The sequence below is a fragment of the Staurois parvus genome, unplaced genomic scaffold (assembly GCF_062004578.1).
Source record: "Staurois parvus isolate SC_StPar_1 unplaced genomic scaffold, SC_StPar_1.0 ptg000362l, whole genome shotgun sequence".
In the NCBI taxonomy this organism is placed as follows: Eukaryota; Metazoa; Chordata; class Amphibia; order Anura; family Ranidae; genus Staurois; species Staurois parvus.
In genome coordinates this window covers 7,262,786-7,287,127 of record NW_028318158.1, presented here as the reverse complement: position 1 = coordinate 7,287,127, position 24,342 = coordinate 7,262,786, and the positions used below count along the sequence as shown (strand labels likewise).

Here is a 24,342-nt window from a genome sequence, read left to right as displayed (position 1 = left end):
AACCACAGTACTCTTCTTATAGGCATCACATGGACGAGGTCACACCACTTACCTCTGTCCCACTTGGGTGAGATACAGGAGAGTTTACAGCCTTACACTCTGCCTGGGAAAAGATAACTGGCTGTCTCTGGGTAAACTTGATATTAGTGATATTAGAGGTGTGTGTGGGAGAAAAAAAACAAAAAAAAAACACACACAGACGCCATACTTGCTCTATGCAGTTGTTTTTCGCAGAGCAGCCCCGATCCTCCTCTTCTCGGGTCCCCTGCCGGTGTGTTCCCATAGTAAGCGGCTTGCTATGGAGGCATGTGAGCAGGCTCCGCCCCTGCTATTTTCTCACTGGCTGGTGATTGACAGCAGGAGCCAATGGCTACCGCTGCTGTCTCAGCCAATGAGGAGGGAGACACCTGGGAGAGTCGAGGCTCTCATGCACATCGCTGGATTGGTATGTGGTTCAGGTAAGTTTTGGGAGAGCTGGGGGTGCTGCTGCACACAGTGTTGTTTTTTGTTTTTGTTCATGCATAAAATGCATTTAAGGTTAAAAGAAAAAAAACCCTAAGCCTTTTCAACTACTTTAATAAAATGCAGGACAGTGGAAAATTATAATACAGGATTTATGTAGCGACAACAGTTTGCGCAGCGCTTTACACTATAAAGGGAGACCGTATAATTACAATACATTTCAATACAGAAGGAATAAGATACCCTGCTCATGGAGCTAACAATCTAAAGGAAGGAGGAGGGGTGATACAAAAGGTGATAGCTACAGGGGATGGAAGTGGCTCAAGTATAGTGGGGTAGGCTTCCCTGAATAAGTGAGTCTTCAAAGATTGCCTAAAGCCAGGCAGGGTGCGGGCTGACCAGACATACTGGGGTAGGGAGTCCTCAGAGGATGGGAGAGGCTCTGGAGAAGAGTAGGGAGGAGGTGACGAGGGAGCTAGAGAGCAGGATGTCTTGGGAGGAGTGGAGTGGACAATTTTTGGACAATATCTGTGGATGAGGTTGGTGATGTTGCTGGGGGCAGTGTTATAGGTGGCTTTGTATGTTGTGGTTAGTATTTTGAATTTTATAAGTCAAGTTAGTGGAAGCCAATAAAGGGATTGGCAGAGAGGGGCAGCAGTCGCTGATCGGTTGGTAAGGTGTATGAGTCTAGCAGCAGCATTCAAAATAGACTGAAGGGGGGATAGCCTGTGTAACGGTAGACCAGTGAGGAGGGAGTTGCAGTAATCAAGGTGGGATAAAACCAAGACGTGGATAAGTTGTTTTGTGGTGTCATTGGTCAAAAACGGGCAGAATTTTGAAATGTTGCGCAGGTTGAGGTGGCAGGATTTAGTCAGTGATTGGATGTGGGGCCCAGGAGAGAGGTCAGTGTCTAGAATTACACAGAGCACCCTGGCATAAGGGGAAGGACCAATGGTTGTGCTGTTGATCTTGGTGGTAAAGTCATGAGTGGGTGTCAGGGAGGAGGAAATGTTACAAGCTTGTTTTTAGAAAGATTGAGTTTAAGGGAGTGATGTGACATCCATGCTGATGTGTCGCTTAGTAGATTTGTGATATGTGAGCTAGGGAGTGGAGAGATGGATCTGGCTGTCATCAGCATAGAGGTTGTATTGTAAGCCATGGGAGGTTATCAGTTGGCCCAGGGAGGAGGTGTAGAGAGAGAAAAGGAGGGGCCCAAGGACAGGAAATTGTGCTCATTCATCCCTGTAAAGACTCTCCAAGTACAGAAAAATACCCACCATCTTGCCAGAAATGCACTGTTTCTATAGGTTCAAGCACACAGAGATTTATAGACATATATTTTTTTATGGAAAGCATACATTTCCTGGCAGTCTTCTGTTCTTGGGGTGCTGCAGGTGTGGTGCACAGCCTGCCATACAAGTGATTAGCTGTGCATAACCATACTCTTGTAAATGCTGAAGCTTCTTGGCCTTGGCGTGTGCTACGCTTTCACCTCTATGTTTCCCGAACATAACCGGTCTACAACCGCCTAAGCGCCCACCTAACTGACAACAACCTCCTTGATCCACTACAGTCCGGCTTCCGTCCCCTACACTCCACCGAAACCGCCCTCCTCAAAATCACCAACGACCTACTTACCGCCAAAGCCAAAGGCGACTACTCTGTCCTCCTCCTCCTGGACCTCTCCGCGGCCTTCGACACAGTTGACCACCCCCTCCTCCTTAATAAACTATTCTCCCTTGGCGTCAGAGACACCGCTCTCTCCTGGTTCTCCTCTTACCTATCCCGACGCTCCTTCAGCGTTTCCTACAATGGTGCCACCTCCCCTTCCCTCCCCCTCTCTGTTGGGGTCCCCCAGGGCTCTGTCCTTGGACCCCTTCTCTTCTCCATCTACACCTCCTCCCTTGGCAAACTCATACACTCCCACGGCTTCAACTACCATCTCTATGCTGATGACACTCAAATTTACCTCTCCACCCCTCACCTCACCTCCACTTTCTCCGCCCGCATCACTCACCTCCTAAACGACATCTCTGACTGGATGTCGCTCCATTTCCTCAAACTCAACCTCTCCAAAACCGAGCTTCTCGTCTTCCCTCCTGCCCGCGCCCCCCCCCCATCCTATCCATCACTACTAACATCACCACCATCAATCCCGCCCCGCAAGCCAAAGTCCTTGGGGTCATTCTGGACTCTAACCTCTCCTTCCAACCTCATGTCAAATCACTGACAAACACATGCAGGCTCCACCTCCGCAATATCGCCAAAATACGCACCTTCCTTACCCCAGACACCGCTAAACTACTTGTGCACTCCCTGATTATCTCACGCCTTGACTACTGCAACTCCCTCCTCACCGGCCTACCCCAGTGCAGGCTCTCCCCGCTTCAGACCATCCTGAACTCAGCTGCCAGACTCATCCACCTCACCAGCCGCTCCACCTCTGCCACCCCCCTCTGCCTCTCCCTCCACTGGCTCCCTATCGCCCAACGCATCAAATTCAAACTACTCACTCTGACCTACAAAGCCATTCACAACACTGCCCCTAACTACCTCACCGACCTGATTCCCAAGTACCACCCTACCCGTACCCTTCGCTCTTCACAGGACCTCCTTCTATCTTGCTCCCTGGTCTCCTCCTCACACGCACGTCTGCAAGACTTCTCCAGGTCCTCCCCCATCCTCTGGAACTCACTACCCCAATCCATCAGACTGTCACCTTCCCTCCTCACCTTCAGGCGCTCCCTGAAAACCCACCTCTTCAGGGAAGCCTACCCCACCCTCACCTAACTGCTGCTCTCCTTCATTCCTCCTACCACTCCATCCCCCACAGCCACTTCCTCCTGTACCACTACCCCCTCCCTCCCAGATTGTACGCTCGAAAGAGTAGGGCCCTCTTACCCCTTGTGTGCTGTTCGTAGCTGCTGTAATGTTTCATGTATTGTCCCCCCCTCTATTGTACAGCGCTGAGCAAACCCTTTGGCGCTATATAAACTCAATGTAATGTAATAATAATGTAATAATAACAAAATGGGTGTTCGGGAAATAATGTTAGGGAACATGTGTGAGTAAGCACAGCCATCTTTTGGCAAGTGTAGGTTTGGTGTTTCAGGGTTCCAGGTAGCTTGTTTATATATACTAGGAATGTTTTGTGTCTCATCAAGGTCTGTCTGCATGCTAAATGCTCCGCTTTAATGTGCGGTCAGCTGGTTCTGTTTCTGCTACCCTGAGGGAGGCAGTGTGAAGTGTGTTTTTTAGTGCATCAGTTTCTTTTTTTTTTCTTTTTTTTTTTTTTTGCAGGTAAAAAATAAATGTACATTTATTATTTTTGTCCACAGGAGCCTGTAAAGCATTGAACCAGCGATCAGGAGATTGCTGTTGCCATGCAGGTCTCCTGCAGATCTGTCAGAATATCTGCTTGCTGTATGGGGATGTACGGCCAAGCAGATATTCTGACAGGAAGCTTCAATGAACTACCACGGCGCTCCACAACACTATGGTAGTTCAGTGAACACTACAAGCCCACAGCCGCTAAGGCTGTCGGGACTTGCAGTTCGTTCATTCACTGAAGTCTGTGAATGAATGATGTGGCCGTGTGGGCGGAGCCCCGCATGGCCACATTGTTTTCAGATCTGACTGATTAGTTACAGGGAAACTTCCCCGTATTATCTGTCAGAGGGGAGGGGTGGTGGACCCGGCTGCAGCTATGGGAACATGATAAATGTTCCACCCTAAAACCAGGAGAAACATGTAACGTTCCCAAAGGTGAACTTCTCCTTTAAACTCTTTTAAAATGCACAAAGCAACACTTTATTCATGTCTCCGCACTACAGAGTGGTGCATTGCGTGTTGTGCTGTGATATGTAGTGCTTACCTGTGCGATGCAGTAAAATGCATCTTGTTTACATCTTTTCACTGCACCTTCAGGCTGTGTTGCAATGTGAGCAGGGAATATAGAAAACTGTGCTGTAGGGGTGACTGTTTAGTGTGTAAAAGCACCAATCATCACACTGTGTGAACAAGCCCTAGCGGTGCAGTATAACAAGTAGAGAGCTGGTGCAGGCTCTTATTAGAAATTATCAGGAAATCGTTTTATGCCATCTCTGTGGATATGTCTGATGCCTGCATTTCTTCTGCCCCCCAGCATACTTGCCACCCTCGGTCATGTTGCCCCCCAGACGCCTGCAAACTCTGCTACGTCAAGCGGTTGAGCTGCAAAGAGACCGGTGCCTCTATCACAATACAAAACTTGACAACAGTCTGGATTCTGTGTCCCTGCTTATTGATCATGTCTGCAGCAGGTAGGCAAATGTTAGGTCAAAACAAAAAAACTAAATAAAAAGGAAGAGCAGCTGTGCATACATTCAATTTTATGAAAGAACATTGTGGATCATGGATGCTCGAACCTGCAGCCATATATTGCTACACTTGTGCATTGTCATGGAACCAGTTTTATGGACATCTAGTGCAGGACTTTTGATGCTCGGATATGGTTGGTAAACATTAGTTTTTAGTACAATTTCCTGACCAAAGGTCGTTTGACAACACATTCACTTTATAAAAGATTTGCCAACATCAGTATGAATGTTATTTTTGAAAAGCATCAGATTCGTTAAAAAAATCCTTTGAACTAGAGAATCTTGTGATTCTGAAAAGCTGCACATGCAGCAAATGCCTTTTTGATTGCACTTGTATGTCCTCAGTGGTTTTATTAATACCCGTGAAAGAGGGCAGAATCCTGTCCCCATGTGTACAGGTGCAGACTTTTTTTTTTTTTTTTTTTTTTTGTCACTTTCATCCACTGCCTCTGTGAGGTGTCTAGGTAAGCAGTGTCCCTAAACTAGGTGCCATTTATTTCAGGTACTTATATAGTGCTGTCAATTTACTCAGCGCTTTACATACACATACTGAACATTCACATCAGTCCCTAACACTCAAGGGGCGTACAATCTAAATTCCCTAACGTACATTCATACATACACATACTAGGGCCAATTTAGACAGGAGCCAATTAACCTGCCAGTATGTCTTTGGAGTGTGGGAGGAAACCAGAGTACCCGAAGGAAACCCACGCAGGCACAGGGAAAACATGCAAACTCCAGGCAGGTGGTTGGAATGTTTTTTGTTTTTTTTGTTTTTTCCTGAAAGCATATTTTACAGAGAACTTCTAGTGAGATGTACTGGGAGTCCCTAGCGTGAAGGGTACCTTGGGATACAACTTCCATAAAATGCATTAAAATGGCGTTGGATTATTGCCACCAGTGGGAGAATAGCCCCTAAAATTGATGTCAGGGGAATCCTGGCCTCCACGACAAATAGCCCATAATCATTTGATGTTGGAGACTTCCTGGCCCCAAGGGAGAAAAGCCCTTCAGTTCCTTTGTGTTGGTCGGATAGTGGCCCTCAAGAAAGAATAACCCCCAAGTTATTGGTTCCTGAAATGGTAGCCACTGGGGATTAATAGCTCCTCAAATCATTGGTATCAGCAAGAAGATAACACCCAGTAAAGAAAAAAAATATCCCTTTAAATAATCTGTGTCAGTGGGACAGTGGCCCTTAGGTCAGAATAATCCATCAAAGCTTTAGTGTCAATGATGGTGCTTGCCACAGTGCTTCCTGCACATTAAGACCGACTATTCCTTACACTGCCTGTCGGCGTCTTTACAGCAGCACTGGACCTTCACATCCTTCAGGAAGAGATCAATCCATCCCGAGTAATTTTAGCAAGGGTACTTTTTTCATAAATTAGTGTCCTGACTTTGACTCAGGTTAGGGACCAGGTGGAGGACCCTTTAGTGTGCCTGTCTGACCCTGTTGTGACAGCAGTAGGTGTCGGCGCAGAGGAGAAGCAGAGGCCCTGGGATTGACATCCACTGTACTAGAAACAGCTGTTGTGATAAGAAAATGACACAGGGAGTATATTGTTTTATGCCAGCTCAGACTTGCATTGTGAGAAGGGGCAGTTAAGAACATCCATGTTGTATATTTGGTCAGCACAGAGGTTCTGCTTTTTTCTTTGTTGTACTACATTACACATTCAACAGAGGTTTTTAAAACCGAACGCATACTAGTAAGCCCACACAGCGGATTATGGATTGGGGTAAAGGGCCAATGTGATCGCTGTGACCAATCACAGCATCACAATGTAAACACAGGCTGCTGGTTGCAGCCTGTGAAGTCTCTCCTCTGACAGTGATTGGCGCAGGGCACTGTACTATGTGCTGAAATGGAGAGAGGGGGGGGGGGGTTACAGCAGTGGTTTGGCACTGATCACTATCACTAGAGCACTGCAATGTCACTTTTTTGAGACCTGGTGCTGTTAATTTTAAAATTGCCCTCTTTTCTTAAAAGTATATATTTTAACATCATAGCATTCTGTTTTCTTATGTAGATTTTACACAGCACCCCAACTGTTCTGAATTTGGGGTTGTACTAACTGAACAAGCCAAGGGTGCATGTACATCTAAATGAATGCAAGGGATGCTTTCTTTACAGGGAACCCTTTAGCTCCATCTTTTGCCCAGTAAACTTGTCTGCAGATTCACCCTGACAGGATCCTTAATGATGCAAGTATGCTTTGAGGGGAAAATTTTAAAGTATATGTAAACCTAATTACTAAAAATATTTCCAAAGTCTACAACTTTCATAAATAACTGGTGATCCTGCAATAAAGGACCATATTTTCCATTTGTGCTCCTCCATTGTTACTCTGACACAAAGGCTTCTGATGGAGATTACAAGTTTCCGTTTCAACATATTATATAGGCATGCTCTACTGTTGTCACCATCGGAACCCATCCTGAGAAATGCCATATTTGACACCGTGGTTCAGCAGACTAAATGTCATGCAGTTCGTTTACATCTGCTTTAAATTTGGAAATCTAGCTGATTTGCCTGCATAGACTAAAGAGGTGTTTGCAAACTACACTGCTTCTTGGCTGAGCTGGCAGCATCAGGCGGGGGATGAACAAATGTTATGCTATGGTTTTTAGTGTATGTGTAATGTTTTAACACTTCACTTTGTGTGTGTATGTGTATTTTATTTTTTTCTTAAGAAAACAGTTTCCGTGCTTCACACAACAAGTCCTCACAGAGCACTGTAACGAAGTGTGGTTCTGCAAGTTCTCCAATGATGGCACTAAACTAGCAACAGGATCAAAAGACACAACTGTTATTATATGGCAGGTTGATCCAGTGAGTATGACTTGCATTTCTGTTCAAAGACACTGTCACTTTGCCTGTTTAAAGCAACTGTGCCTTCTGAGAGCCCATCTCCTTCCTGCAAGCTATACTTGTAATGCACATTCCTTCACCGCTTCCTCGCTGCAGGTCGCATGCTCTCCCATACCTGGGAGCCCCCATTCTGCAAGAGCAACAGAGGGGGAGGTGGAGAGGGAGTGCCGATAGGCGAGTATAGTTCGCTGTGAGGGTGGGTTACCTGGATTCGTGCCATCAGATTGCCTTTAAATCAGCAGAGTGGCAGTGCCTCTTTAAAGCTTAAGGAAATCTAATATCCCCTGCTTTGCCCACTCCTCTTTTTTGTCATGTAAGAGAAATGTGTAAACGTTTCCTGTCTTGCTTTTGTTATGGCCTTGGTTTTATTTGAGTTTTGACATTTGGTGCCAAGCATGTTGACATGTTACAGCACTCAACCTGTTGTAGTGCTGCCCTTTTTTATGTGTTGCAGCCTGGTATCGTAGGCTAAACTAAAAGATTTGTGTCTTTTCAGGTTAAGGAAACCTTGATGGCTTCCTCCCTTCCCTCTCGTGATAGTGTTCGGGCCTAGTGATTGGCTGCTGAGGCCCGAGCACTGCATCCTGGGAAGAACGGGAGGAGTGGACATGCTCCCCCATACTTGGTAGCTCTGGGTATTTCCAGAGGGCTTCAATGGAACGGTGGGGGAACGCGGCTATGGTGAGTATAAGTGGGTGGGGGGTTGTTTGACTTGAATGGGCTATGCAGAGAGCATGTCTGGGAATGATGGGGTGCAGGAAAAAAACTGCTTGCTCAATACTGACATATTTGAGTGTATTCTTGTGTAGCTCTTCCCTTTTTTACTATGTTTTTTTCTAATGGCTTTGCAATGTGTTTATGCAAAAATGTGAATGTTCATCCTTTTAAATTAGAAATTGACAGTCCCATATATGATTAATTCTGCCGTTTTTTTTTTTTGTTTGTTTTTTTTTTAATTGACTCTTCAGCTTGAGAATTACTTGTAGTATGACAGTTGTCAAATGTCTGTCTTAGTCTCCTTAAAAGTGCAAAATTGTCAAGTAACAGAGCCCTGCAGTTAAGAGAACAATTAAAAAAACAAAACACAATAAAAAGTACATGGCGCTGCTTTCTGTTCTATGCACACTCAGGAGCTCGGAGAAAGTTTTCGGGACATTGTCAAACCCAAAACTGGTAACTTTTGATCCCTGATTCTCAAGCTGTGAAGCCACTCTAATAAAGAGGGATATATACAAATCAGCATTGTTAATGATGCAAGAATCTGAGTATTCAGTTCTACACTGGCAGGTGTGATTGTTTAGCGTTCATTCCCTACCCCTCGCTATTAGATTGTGTTTGTGTACGTCTACAATTCTCTTCTGTTTGATCTTATTCTGTCACTACTTGGAAGCTTAGCACATCCTAATTCTTTCAGCACTGACATGGTTGTAGATGTTTAAGTTATTTGAAGTGTTAATTGTAGTATAAAGAGGCCAGTGTTCTTTTATATAAGATGATAGGAATGTTAATTGTACACAGGAATCTTTATAGGAATGATCTCTACAGAGAAAATACACTCCAACAGACCTATATATCCCAGACTCCTTTGCTGTTGGACGTCAATCAGGCACATGGGTTATTGTATATTCCTCCTATACAGGTTTGTCCTGTCTGCCTTTTCACCTGGCAGGCTTGACATTACTAGGTGAGGAGTGTGTCATTGCTTGATCGCAGTTTATATTGTCATCCTTTCCTTTAACCTCTTCCTGCTCATATCTAATTAATAAAATTCCTTCTGTATGATACCCCATGCTGGATATAAGTTTATAAATTTCCCCCTTTTGAGAGCGACCAGCTGACGTCTGGGAATCGGTAGTTCCTGATCTTGTGATCCTATGTTACCTATGACATAGCAGGCGCAATCAGGCCAATGACTTCCCTGTATTAAAAATAAATAAAGCTTGCTTGCCTGCCACCTTGAGGCTTAAGTGGCGTATGCAATGTCATTGAGTTTTTACTGCAGTTGTTGGGTAAGAAGAGGAAAAACAAAAATACAGCATTAAAGAGTGTTTTTGTCAGCCTATTGAAAAAAGAGGTTTGTAGCAAAATGGTGTATACAATAAAGTCCACTTCTAGCAGCATCCTAAAAATGCTAGTTGCTTGTTTATCTCTGCTTGTTTTACTTATAGCGAGTAACAAACAAGAAGACCAAGCATGTTAGTTGGAGCTTATAATGTACTGGATTTAAGTTGGTAAAGCCCCTGGATCAGTGTGATGACCAGGGAATGTTTAATATTTGAATGCATTTTCAGGAGAGGTCTGCAATGGCAGCCTTCCTACTCCAATTTTGGCTCCCTTTTTAACAAACAAATCACAGGCCCCTCTCAGAAAACCTGTGACTTAACTTTTGATTGCTAGTGCGTAATAGGGGATTTAGCCATTGACAGTAGAATGAATGTGTGTGTGTGTGTAAAGGAAAATGGGGGGAGAGGTGTATCAGGGTAGGGAGGGATTAAAGCTAACCCTTCGCTTTGTTCCATTGGGAAGATACTCGTATTGTCAGCTTTAGCTCATGCAACTTGTTGGTCACCCAAGGGAGGATCTGCAAATTCTGATCCTGCTTTTAATTTATCTAAGATGCCCCCCCCCCCCCCCACTTTACATGCAATTACTGCAGTTCTTTGTTATCTTTTAGTATCTTTTAGTTTTGTCTGTGCAGCAAACTATAAAGTAATTTTTTCATTCCCAGGACACACACCAGCTCAAGTTACTCAAGACTTTAGAAGGCCACGCTTATGGAGTTTCCTATCTTGCCTGGAGCCCCGACGACAACTATCTTGTTGCTTGTGGTCCAGATGATTGTTCTGAGCTGTGGCTATGGAATGTACAGGTAAGCTTTAGGCCTCATTCACAAATGTGCAGCAAAACTGATGGAAACTGACGCGCGCACACGTGTTTACATCAGTGTTCATGTACGTTTTATGCATATTGCAGATTCTTGCGCAGAAAAAATCTGCACATGATACTAGTGTTGTGAACAGGACATTTTTTTTTTTTATGCACTTTCAGAATGCATGCAGAAAAACTGATGTCTCTATACATGGGCCTGAACAAGGCCTAACTCTGTAAATTGTACATATAATGCTGTTGTCTGCCATAAATGTGAAACCTGCTAAGTACTTCAGCAGTGAGGTAGATGTGCTGTGAAATTAACACTCGCCTTTGGATCACCACCATTGTGAGGCGTCTCATCAGTTCATGTATTAAAAAAAACCTTAAAGTGGTTTTAAAGCCTAAACATTTTTTACCGTAATGCATTCCTTGCATTAAGGTTAAAAATGTTTAGGGATCAGTATCCCTCTTCACCCTGAGCCCTCATTTGATCCAGTGCTGTGACCATCTGCAGCTTTTCTGTCTTCCTCACTTCTGGTTTCTCAGGCTTTGCTGAGGCAGCGAGTGCCATTGGCTCCTGTTGCTGTCAAAGCCAGTGATGAGGAAGCCTGTGTCAATAGATGCAGACAATGTGGCTCGGGAGTGAGCCTGGACGAGTGCCCCCATAGAACGCAGCTACACAGAACTTGTAGCTTGGTAACAATTTCTGATAATATGATCTGTAAAGACCACTGCCAGTTTTTGTTTGTATTTTTATTTACACCTTTCGTTTCCAGACTGGTGAGTTGAGAACGAAAATGAGCCAGTCCCACGAAGACAGTTTGACAAGTGTGGCCTGGAATCCAGATGGGAAGCGATTTGTAACTGGTGGACAGCGGGGGCAATTCTACCAATGTGTAAGTGATCACATGTATATGCATTCTAGGCTATACTTTAGCTAACAGGGAAATATAGATTAATAGATGCAATTGCCATGTATGCACATGTTTCTTTTTCCTTTATGGCAAATCAACTTATTTTTTTAGACCAGTGTCCCTGCCACAGTCATCCACATATGTGTTTTTACTCACACACACTGTAGGGCCAGGTTCAAATGAATTCAGTCAACCCTTCTGTAGAAACGTACCTCACCATTCGTGGTGGATCCTCCCCATTTCTGAGTTGATTCAAGCTACTATGATACCGGCAGAGGAGTTTCCATCCTTCAGGGCTCCTGCGGTCTGCAGGGTAGAATCGGTTGCCGCTGAAGTTTCCCATTGCCCGCTTGGTGTTGTGGCCTGGGTTGAACATTCTCCTGGTGTCGCTTGCCGAAGATGCCAGGCTTCTGCAGCAAGTTTTCACCTCCTGACACGGAATCCACTGTATGTGGATCTGGTAGCCAGGTTGTCCAGGGCCTGCGATTTGTATGTGAGGCATCCTTGGATGCTGCTCTGTTCCTTCCAAGCATCCTGTCTCGGCAGGGGTGCTTTGACTCAGCTGATGGGATACTGTCCAGTTGTTTCTGAAATGGCCTGGGTGGATCTGTCCTACCAGATAAGGGCTCAGTGCCTTTCTAAGGCTCCTGCGATAGGGCCACATACTCCTGGACCTGCTAATCCTGATTTGCAGGTTGCCCCTCCCGTTTCCTGGGTTGGGGGTCATCTTTGCTGGTTCCTGGGCCGTGGACCTCCCCTTTTCCCGTCAAGTAGGTCCACAACCTCTCTGTGTTCGGCCAACAATAGAATTGCATTCTTATTTCCTAGAGGAATTCTTTCCCTTAGTTTCCCCTTCCACCATCGTGCCGCAGGATCTGATGTGCCAGGGAGTAATTGTACAGGTGGTCGAGCCACAATCTGATTTACTCCATTGACCCCATCCCTTTTTTTTTTTTTTTTTTTTTTTTTTCACCAATCAGACTGCACCTGATCTTGTAGGTCTTGCCTTACTTCGTGCAGGTTCAGGGGTTTGTGCTGGAATCCATCCATTCAGGGATGGCCCCTCTTCCTCCAGAGTGTTCTGTGGTGTCGATTGACATCTGTTGCGCACACTTCTCAGATGCTTGGGACATCAGTTGTTCCAGAGCTTTGCTGTTGGGGACGTATATTATCGATTTAGTGGAGCTTCCTTTCGGGCTGGTCTCAACTCCCTGGATGTGCTGCATAGTGCTAGCTCCAGACTTTCATTGCTGGGACAGCTGTGGATTGCCATTGCTGGCTATTTGGATGACCCGTGGGCGGTCCTCAAGGTCACCCTAATGGTCAGTGTGGAGATTTGAATGTGCTATCTGCCTGATTTCGGAGGGGTCCTGACCCTTAAATAGTCTGCCCCGACCAGGAGACAGGAGTATCAAGGCCTGCCTCTCGTCTAGGGTAGGCCACAGTAGTCTTCTGGTGTACACACTTGGGAAGCTTCGTACTGTGGGCCAACTGCTCTGGTCCCACAAGCGGTCTTCCCTGCAATCTTACATGAAGGCTCTGCGTCTTATGGTTTCCTCCTTCGAGGCGGTCCCATCTGCTCAGTTCCCATGCAAGAGGTCTGCTGTGGGTGATTTCGTCAACATGGGTCAAGCCTAAAGACCTTCTTTTTTTTTTTTTTTTTTTTTTTTTTTTTTTTTTTTACCGTAAAATTCCTTTCTCTGAGTTCATTGGTGGACACAGCACCCATCCCTGGAGTTATACTTCTGACAGTGTTGGTTACAAACTGAATGCCTATAGCAGTGAGGGGGTGTTATATCAGCTGGGACTGCCAGTAGACGGTGCTGTGTTCTTTTCTGCCTAGTGTCCTACTCCTGTAGGTGGCGATATAACCCTGTGGCCAAGGTTCCGAAGAGTTGTGTCTCTCAAACGTAGGAGAAATAGGAATTTTGACTTATCTGTAAATTCCTTACCTTGGAGTACAGTTCAGGACACAGGACTGGTATTCTTAAACTGTTATGTGCTGATAACATCAGAGTATTGAGCACTGGCAAAAAACATTGCTAGGGTCACCCTTTGAGCATTATCACATAGCCCCCACACACTCTTAAAGACTCCACTTTATCACTGCTTATTGCTTGCAAAAAAAAGACACAGAAGAGTTGGAACTGTCTCTTGTACTGTATGATTAAGATAATAGGAGTTTTGACTTGTCTGTAAATTCCTTTTCCTGTTCATAGATCATGTGAGCAATTAAGCTGATGGGTGGGCAACTAGAAATGCCAACAAGAATTGAAAGAATGATTTGAGCAAGTACCTGTAGAAAAGTCCTGATGAGGGTTTGTGAGGCAAGGGGTTTCTGGAAGAGAACAGAAATCTATCCCTTGAGGGCCAAAATGATGTTGAAGACCACCATGCTCCCACCATGCAGAGAAAGCCTTCTAGAAGTGATGGTAAATCTTGCAGGAGTTGGGATTTCCTTACTCTGAGTAAGATGGGAATAACCAGCCTTAATAAGTCGATACCCCTAGCCTTTAGGGCAGGAGTTTCTAAACAAAGTTTATGATTCTTCAGACTTTAGGGGGGCCTGAGTGTAGCCAATGGGAGTAGAAAATAGCCTGGCATCAGTGGGGTTAAACAATGCCCCATCATTAGTGTCAGTGGGAGAAAATGCTCCCCATTGTTAATGTCCATGAAAGGAATAGTGCCTCAAGGGCCGGATGAAAGCAAGCAAAGGGCCACAGGAGATCTCTGCTTTAGGGCTTCAATTTCAACAGCCATGCCTAGCCAGTGCCTGAGAAGCAGGGTTGAACAGGGGGCTTCAGGACGGAAAGCCTGTGGTCAAGATTAAAAAGAGCTGTGTCTGTCAATGAACTCAGAAAGGGATTTTACGGCGAGTAACAAAAAAAAATCCTGTTTTTGTTTTTTTTGGGTTTTTTTTCCTTCATTGTCCATTTAGAGACAGGAATTCTAAGAAATTCTTGGACTGTTAAATTATACTGCTAATTTCCCATAGTAGTATAACCCAGCAGTCTAACCATTCCTGTGTCCTTCAATGAACTCTTAAAAGGGAATTCATTACCAGTACAAAAATTATATTGGCAACCTGGATGAATCGCACAAGGGTGCACAGTTGTCTCGCTTCACTAACTGGTTATCGCTCAGGCCGACTATCATTCAATAGGAAGAAGGGTCAGCCGCACACCGGAGGATAGATGAATATAGTGTATATTTATTGATCCATAGGACACAAAACACCAGGACATGCATACAGGACCTGTTAACGCATTTCACACGATCTCGTGCTTAATCATAAGTTAAGATTGTGTGAAATGCATTAACAGGTCCTGTATTCATGTCCTGGTGTTTTGGTGTCCTATGGATCAATAAATACACACTATATTCATCTATCCTCCGGTGTGCGGCTGACCCTTCTTCCTATTGCACTGTGTGTGGTGGCAGAGCCTGCACCTGTTGTGGATTGATCTGGATTGTTTACCCGAGCGGTATACCTTTTTTTTTGTTCTTTAGACTATCATTCAAGCTTATGGCCTTTGATATGCAGAAGATTTAGGACTTCCTGTATCCCCCAGTGCAGAAGAAAGAAAGTGTTTTGTTTTTGTTTGCTTGCGTTTTTATGGTGACCGTGTTCTTGGTATTACTTTGGGACAAAACTGAGCCATGCTGGTAGTAGGAGTTATTCTGGACTGGCCTACAGATTTTTGTTTGTCCGTGTCCCATTCTCCTGTAGGCAGCAATATATCCAGAAGGTGTTCCTTAATGGACACCAAGAAAATAATTTTATGGTGAGTGTTCACATATTGCAGCACACAGAATAAATGATGTATTAGATGGAGCACATACTCATTTTGTTCTCAAATTTACAGGACCTGGACGGCAACCTGCTGGACTCCTGGGAGGGCGTGAGAGTGCAGTGTCTGTGGTGCTTAAGTGACGGCAAAACTGTTCTGGCATCAGACACGCACCAGCGGATCCGGGGCTATAACTTCGAGGACCTCACAGATAGAAACATGTGAGAGAGGTCATTTTATTCTTTCTGAGGGTTATGCCAGCACAGAGCAATATGGGGACGCAGTTCAACGCCTTGTTTTGTTGCACTGAGCATGTGGGAGGTGAGACGGGAAGGTACTTTCCTTAAGCAAGGTTAAAAGGTTTTCTATACGTTTTTATCATGATCTTTCTGCACTTACTGGGCTTTGACACTGTCCACTGTGCTTCCTTCTGAGGCTAGTTTCACTTTACTGACTGTTACTCTGATGTTGGTAAAAAATTTGTCACCCATCATCCTTGTATCCTGTGAAAATCCTTTTACTGACCACTGAGGGTTTAGTTAGAGGCAGAGTGGCAGTCGCGGGCTCAGATTGACTATAGCTTAGGGTAAATAAGTCACCCCACAACCCACTTGTACTCAACTTTGCCGCTCTCTGTTGGGGCTGGGAGTCCAAACCCTATGTAAGCTCCATGTTGGGCCTGTTTTGCTGCTTAGGCCTGAAGGTTATGCCTCTTGGAAAGAGGTCACATGCTTTCCTGTGTCTGGAAGCATCGGGGGGAGAACTCCCAACAGTTTAGCTTTCAAGGAAACATGTCGCCTTTTCCCGTAGTTTGGTAAATGAAAATAAAGTGAAACTAGTTTCAGGGTTGAGCACACAGGCTAAAATGTTTTGTGACTTAATCTGCAAATGTATCAACTTCTGTCTAAATCTTCTGAATAACTAGTTTCAAGTGACTCAGAAATTAACTTATTTTTGCTATCATTGTAGCCATGCCCTCTGCAGTGTTTTAGATTTGTCCTGCCTGATGGTGGTCAGATCATTCTTGGTTTATTCATGGAGTCCTTTTATGTTCAATAATGAAACTGGAAACAAATCATTGAAACGTCAAATAAGATTTTCTAGAACTATGCCTATGGGTGGAAGTCACTACTAATCTTCAGCCTAATTTCATATGACAGCACTCTCCCTATACCTGTAAGACTCTATACAGCCTTGCCACTTTGGGATCTGCTGCCTGTCGGCAGTTATATGCAGAGTCTTGTGAGAGATCCGTTCTTGAGCAGCTCCTCTAAGATGGTCCTTGGTGGGTAATGTAGAGTCTTTTCCAAGCTACAGCAGCCTGATACTAACACTGCCCATGCACCATTAGAACAATAAAATAAAACTGCAGCTCATCTTGAGTATCCTGATGTCAAGTATAAATGTATGCCTTATATTTTGGCCTTGCCTATTTTCAGAGTACAAGAAGATCATCCTATCATGTCATTCACAATATCAAAAAATGGAAGACTAGCATTGTTAAATGTAGCTACTCAGGTAAGCATCAACTTTTCCACTTCAAAAATGTCCTTGTATCTAATGCATAATTTGTTGTGAGGATAGAATTTTACAGTGACATGGTGCTGCAGACCTAGGAAACCCAGTAACTATCAGTACTAATTTATTTTTTTCCTCGGCTATAAATGGAGATTGATGTGGTTGTAAACCTCAGACCAGAAATTTGAACAAAGCATATCTCTATATAGCAGAGCTCGACAAATCTCAGGCGCCAGGCCGACTAGAAATTGTATCCTGGTGCCTAGGCTGTTGTCAGTCCATTCATTGTTCCGCACCTGAGTGTGCTGTGTGATCACTGAGTGCAGTCAATGCAAGGAGTGACAGGCTGATGCTCAGGCTGCTGCTCTTCATCCAATAGCAGCCTGAGCCTCCCTGGCTTTCCGAGTTCAGCGATGGGCGCCCTGTGATTGGCCGAAGTGGTCAAGTGTAGGGGTGGACAGTTTGCTGGGCTGTTGGGTAATTGCGGTTGGGGCAGTTGCCTGCTCCCACCTCGCTGTCTGGGCCCCTCCGCTCCAGATCTCCTGGTCCTTCACAGTAGAGCATGGGAGGTAAAAAGTCCTACCAGGTGAGTGGCACTCCTGTGCATCTGGCTTCAGGCATGAACAATTCCTATTGCTCATGGCCCTGGGAATGCAGTTTCAGGCACTTGGCTTCTAACTTTTTTTAGTTGGCTCCTACACTCAGAACAAATTTTAAGACTTGCTATGTAGTGAGTACTTGTCTCAATCCAGAGTACAAAGTGTCATTGCTGCCTGTTGCCTTATTCCTCTGCTATAAGTGTGAGTCACTTCTGATTAGTTTTCCTGACGCCTATAGAAAAATGGTGACAGGCTGTCAATCACAGGATGTTCCCTCCCCTAAGGTCTGTTCCTGTGCAATCCAATCAGCTCCTCACTGATGTAACTTCAGCTCCCCGTCCCCTGCTTTTCAGAGCTGGGAGTTCCTGTGTAAATTCAGCACTTCAGTGGATTTAGGGGAAAGACAGCTGTGGATAAACAGGTATAACTTATGTAGGAGGATTTGTTTCAACTGTGTTCGCCACTTGAGGCCCGTCACTTCACTGGGTATAGGTAAGGGTTTACAACCACTTTAAGTTTGAATTTCCCCAAAATTGAACAAGACCAGTGGGTTGAACCATCTGCTTTGTGTCTCAGTTGATGAGATTTCCCGCTCCCACAAGGCTTAGGTTTTTGGTGACATGATAAACACAACCCTTCTGCACCAAGTGCAAAAAATACCCCGAAAATGAAAGTGTGAAATGATCAGCAGAGACAGATAAATATATATATATTTATGCTAGCGTGGCGGTACGACACACAGTAGTAAGTGGCAAGTGTCCTATTACTGGTAGGCAGCGCACATGTCGCGGGCCAGTCCAGAGACCAGTAATCAAGATGGCAGACAACATTGTTGGTGTGTGCATGGAATAGTGTGTGGTGATGAAGTTTCTTATGAGCAAAGGCATAAAACCTGCGAATATCTACAGAAGACTTCAATTACAGTACGGTGATGAAATGTTCAGCCACAATAAGACATTTGAATGGTGTAAACGTTTCAGAGATGGCTGTACATCCGTCAGTAACAATACTGCGGTGGTTCCCAGCGCACAGCAGCCATTCCCATGAACATTCAGCACGTGGAATGCCTAACCCTGGATATTCGATGCATAACTTGTGAAAATGCACAAGAGAAGAATTTCAGCATCGATGACAAAGTGAAGCAGGCTGTTCTAGGATGGTTCAGACGTATTCACAAATTTTTCTATGCCGAAGCTTTCCAGCCATTAGTTAAGTGCTAGGATAATTATATAAATGTAGCAGGGGAGTATGTTGGAAAAATAAGTGCAGTTTCGACTCCTTGAAATTTGTTCTTTTTATTATAAAGTTAATAGTCCCAGTTTGACTTGAACGCCCCTCACAAAACAGTACAGTGCTGATATAAACGAATAACGAATCTATTAACTCTTACGTGATGTATTTAAATGTAAACTCAACATGCACACAAAAAAAATATATGTATGTACAACAGATGTCCAATGGTGTATAGTCCTTTAAATTTTCTCGACTGTGATAATGCAGGAAAGTAATCAACACCAAGTACCCTCCACCGAACTCTGGAAACGCACTTGGTGAAAGTGCATGCCCAACTAAAAAGGATTAGACAAACTCCGCTCAGATGACTCCAGAATCAGAGTAATGGTGGTTCAGGCTTTCCACTTAAAACATAACTTTCTCCAGCAATTCACCACCCAGGACACACATGTGGATATCAAAGACACTCCCTTAGTGTAACACTGCCAAGCATACTTTAAAACCACACAAAATAGAATCACATAAAAACTCTTGTTAATGAGCATACAACATCAATCAAACAAGCGTTCGACTGGCAGAACCAGCCTTCGTTGCTGAACACAGACAGGATCCATAGATGGAAACACAGCAAGGCACATGTCTCCATCCCCAGAGTTTTGTGTGATTTTAATAAAGTATGCTTGACAGTATTAAACTATGGAAGTGTCTTTTTGATATCCACATGTGTATCCTGGGAGACGAATTGTTGATGGGTGAGAAAGTTGTGTTTTAAAGTGATGGTAAACTCCGCTTTTGACCTTGGACCTACAGGTACGTCTATAATCAGGCTTACCTGCAGGTACAGTGAATATATCCTAAATTTGCAGTGTTTAGGAAATATTTACACAGGATTCAGCCAGTGACGTCACTCAGCTCTGTGCGGTTACCGTGACTCCCTCACACGTGTGCGGGAGTGACATCATTGCGGCTCAGCCAGCCAGTCAAACAAACTAGAGATACCTGTGCTCAAATCCCAACAGCTAGTGCATGCATTTATCCATCAGGTGATAAAGGGGTGTAAGCACATATTAACACCAGAAATTCTGAAGGACCCTCTGCACATTGGTATATACCCTTTCAAGCAGACTATGCAATAAATAGGGATATTTAGTTCACACATATTGCAATACATGCTTAAGCCAGTCAGCCACAGCCCGCGAACCTGAAAGGAAGACTGGGTGAAGATGGAAGTTCTGTCTGCGGTGACAGTTCGTCCCTGGAGGGCTTCGTTTTAAGGCAAGTAAACTACTCTGGGCCCATGGTTTGTTTTTGTTTGTTTACTACCACTTTAAGTAGCCTGTACTGCTATTGCTCTGAGCTGTTTGATTCATCTTTTTAGTTTGGAAACGCACTTATCGAAAGTGCATGCTTAAGTGTGGTGGAGGGCACTTGGTGTTGAATATTCCTTTCCTGCATTATCACGTGGTGGAGGAAATTTAAAGACCACAAAATATTGGTGTGTTAGATTTTTTTGTGTGTGCATGTTGCGCTTACACATTATTATTATACAGTATTTATAAAGCGCCAATAGTTCGCTCAGCGCTGTACATTACAAAGGGGGACAGAACATGTGACAGAACAATACCAATACAATGCAAAACATGAGGGGATTGAGGGCCCTGTCTTTCGAGTTTACAATCTAGGACACACAGCACAGCACAGCCATCCCGATCAGTGTACTTACAGTAAAGCACACACCCCCCCCGCCCCCTAGTAAAATACTCCCAGCACATAATTAACCTTTTGATCGCCCTTCACATTAACCCCTTTCTGCCCAGTGGCATTATTACAGTCAGTTTTTTTTTTTTTTTTTTTTTTGTAGCACTGATCACTGTATTTGTGTCACTGGGGATGTCGGTGACATCAAGTTAGTTCTCCCCAGTGTCAGAATATCCGCCGCAGTCCCGCTGAAAGTTGCTGATCGCTGCCATTACTAGTAGGAAAAAAAAATCCCTGTATCTGTACTGCCATTTGTAAACGCTATAACTTTAACGTAAACCAATTAATTTCCCGTATTGGGATTTTTTTTTTTTTTTTTAAGCAAAAACATGTCGCAGAATAGATTTTGGCCTAAATTGATGTCTAAATTTTTTTTGTATTTTTTTTTACTGGACATGTTTAATGGCAAAAATATTTTTTTTTTCTCAAAATTGTCTTTTTTTGCTTATAGCGCAAAAAATAAAACCCGCACAGGCGATCAAATACCACCACAAGAAAGCTCAATTCGTGGGAAAAAAAGAACATAAATTTCATTTGGGTGCAGCGTTGCATGACTGTGCAATTGGCAGTTAAAGTAACGCAGCTGTAATGCAAAACATGGCCTGGTCAGGAAGGGGGGTACAAGAGGGCAAGTGGTTAAGAGTTTAGAGAGTCTTTAGTCATTATTTATCAGCGCTGTATTGTTTTATCTATTTGGTGACATGATCTCTTCAGAAGGAGAGGTTCAGCTAGTTCAGAAGAGGATCTATTGGGATAAAGTTGCTGCTGCTTGCTGTATATGCAACTGCAGCCGCCACTTGCTGGAAAAGCTCAAGTTAGAAAAATGGTTAGGATGATAAACTCAGAGCTTGCACCTTGAAAAACAAGCTAGTTTTATATTTTTGTCTGAACAGGTAACCTTGAACATTCTCCCCTTCAACAAAGAGCATATGATCGAAGGCATAGGCTTTTGACAATGTGATAGTCCCTGACTAGCTGAGTAAATGCAGACCATCTCCAGTACTTCAAAACAAGCCTGTGTATATTGGGCATCCTGGCACATTTCTGCGTGCTGTTTCTAGAATAGGCAGTGACTTATTTGCAAAGCCAGACCCAGCCACATATCCCTGTAGCATGCACCTGTAAAAACAGATCAGAGCAGGGGCTGCTTCCCTTTTTGACCCTTTCATTACCCTGTAGGCATCCATCCCCCCCACCCGTGACAGCAGAACAGGGAGAAGTTCAACTGCCAGCTGTCACTTTTTAAAAAACGCACAGCAGTGTAGGGCTCTGCCTACTACATGGCTGTGTCATTCATTTAGAGTCCTATGCGGCTCTCTGCTTGCAGTTCTCACTGAACTACTGTGGAGCCCCATGGTAGTTCATTGATTCTTTCTGTCAGTATATCTGCTTGCCTGTACATCCCGTACGGGTAAGCCAATATACTGACAGGTCTACAGGAGACCTGCAATGCTTTACATGCTCCTGCAACAAAAAATAAATGGGCATTTTTTTTTTTTTTACCTTCAAAAAAAGTGCTTTTATTTTGTCAAAAGGTGAACTTATCCTTTTAAAGTGTAACTCCAGAAATTACACATCTATTAAACATATGCTGGTTTATAAATTAGAGTAAAAGCAGATGTCCGGTCAAAATCTAAAAAAAGTCAGTAGCTACAAAAACTGTAGCTGCTGACTTTAAAGGAAAAAAAAAGTCATTGGCTTGTCTCCCAATCCAGCGTTGTACTCACCGCAGCCGGTTTCACCAGCCATCCTCTCTCCCTGGTGCCAGCATCTTAAGTGTGGGCACCTGGCTATGACAGCTTAAGGCTTCACAGCCGGGTGCCCACTGCGCATGTACGAGTAGCGCTGCACCTTGCTAATTGTCAAGTAATCTTCTGGGACCTGTCACATGCCCCAGAAGTCTACATCAAGGCTTACAATTTCGAGTCTAGACCTACTAGCCAGGCACAAACCTTACTCTCCACCAGTTGCCCCACCCAACCTTGCCCAAGTCTGCCTCCAACCCCACCCCCGGACCGTCCTCCAACCCTGCCCCCAGCCCTGCCCCCTAACCACGCCCCCCCTTAAAGCTTATGAAATTACATTTTTCTTTAGAATAAAGAGTCCAAAATATAAAAAAATTGCAATTATAACATAGCTTTATTATGTCAATTTAAACATAATAGCAATAGCTTAATAGCAATAGGGTGCAATCAAAATATCAAGTTTTACAGCTTTAAACCTGTAGTGAACATTTTGTATTTTTTTTTGTTTATCTCCTGCATCTTTAAAAAGAGACTTTAGTAACTAAAGTTTAGTTTACAGAAGTGTATCATAAAAGTGCTTATTTTGATGCCAAAAAACATAGAAAATACAACATGTTTATAGTAACTATTATTCCATCTCCAGCAGAGACCTTAGAGAAGTGTGGCATTAATAAAAAAGTGCCTCTTTTAATGGCCAAAAAAACATTGCATAAAATAACAATAGTAAACATTTTGCATTTTTTATCTCCAGCATCTTATTAAAAGAGAGCTTAGAGAAGTAATGCAATAAGAAAAAACAAAAAAGTGCTGATTTAGATGCCAAAAAACATGGCATAACCATAGTAAACATTTTACCAAAGATGTGCTAATAGAGCAGCCATGGTTTGTGCTGTACAGCAGGACCAAGACTTGTGTAATACCCTTTTTCTGATGCAAAATACCACTTCAATGGCTGTGTGCGGATTGCATTCTATTCCATGAAGAAAAAAAACACCATAAAATGATTTTGTGGATGACAAAGCAGTAGGAAGCCAGTTTCACATCAAGATTTGCTATGGTTTTCGTTGTACATTACAGCAGGACCAAGACTTGTGTAATACCCTTTTTCTGATACAAAATACCACTTCAATGGCTGTGTGTGGATTGCAATCTATTCCATGAAGAAAAAACACACCAAAAAATGATTTTTTTGGATGACAAAAAGCAGTAGGAAGCCAGCAGGACCAAGACTTGTGTCCTTTCTGATGAAAAATACCACTTATCAATGGCAGTGTTTGGATTGTAATCTTTTAGTGGTGGTCCATTACCAGCAATCCTCAAAAGATCATCCAAAGTCTCCAGTGTCAGTGATGAACGATAGACTGTCTTTATTCTGTTTTGGTAGCTAAAGCCACGTTCACATGAGGCAGTTGTTGGTGGAAGTACGGCACAGAAATTGAACAGAGGGAGTATGTTGCTTTCTTTTCAGTCTTTTCAGAGTCTCATTAAAAGAGTCCATTTTGAATGGAGAGTTTTAGGTCAGCCCACTCTGCTTTTAACAGGTCAATTTTGTCTTCAAACTGATTATCAAAAACATGTTTTGCAATTCTGTGCAACTCAGTCAATCCAAAGTTGAGGATGTGTGCTTTGTCTAGCCAAGACGCTGTTAAATATATTGAAAGATTGTACAATATCTGAGGAGAATGAGGAAAGCCTCAAAATTAAATATCTTTCTGCTTTGGCCAATACAGATTGGCGTGTAGACTGAAATTCTCTGTCACCAGCTTGAAGGTTGGTCAGCTGCAGCCCATGTAGTTTTAAATCTGTAAAGTTACTAAGAAATTCTAGTTTGTTTTTTCCTTTCCCATCAGGAAGATCCTGAAGAGTTTAACTGCATGTTCTAGTTTTGTTTTTTACCTGACAGATCGTAAGTTCCTTGTTCTGAAGACCCTCTGACAGATTTCAGCTTGCTATACAAATCGAATACGAAATGCAAAAGTTTCACAAACTTCAACTGTTTCAGGTCTTTCAGGATGCCTTTAACTTTAGCAGATTCACATGATCCCTCAGTTGATATCTGCTCAAAATGGATCACTACTGTCTTCCAGTTTTGCTGAAAATACGCAAGGCCTCAACTTTGCTGCATAACCAGCGCACTGGGTGTACATCTTTAATTTTCAAGATTTCCTCACTTAGAGTGTTTGTGAGATCTTTAAGTTGCATAAGGCGTTTTTGCTGA

General features: G+C 43.6%; 1 protein-coding gene across 2 annotated transcripts in view; it reads left to right on the top strand.

Moving 5' to 3' along the window:
* WDR26 (WD repeat domain 26) overlaps positions 1–24,342 on the top strand; it is a 119,172-nt gene that overhangs the window by 80,650 nt on the left and 14,180 nt on the right. For both annotated transcript variants that reach the window (XM_089685070.1, XM_089685071.1), the window contains 6 exons: positions 4,607–4,763; positions 7,518–7,656; positions 10,424–10,564; positions 11,343–11,462; positions 15,347–15,492; positions 16,711–16,789. In XM_089685070.1, coding sequence (XP_089541196.1) covers positions 4,607–4,763; positions 7,518–7,656; positions 10,424–10,564; positions 11,343–11,462; positions 15,347–15,492; positions 16,711–16,789 — 782 coding nt within the window. The remainder of the gene's footprint in view (positions 1–4,606; positions 4,764–7,517; positions 7,657–10,423; positions 10,565–11,342; positions 11,463–15,346; positions 15,493–16,710; positions 16,790–24,342) is intronic.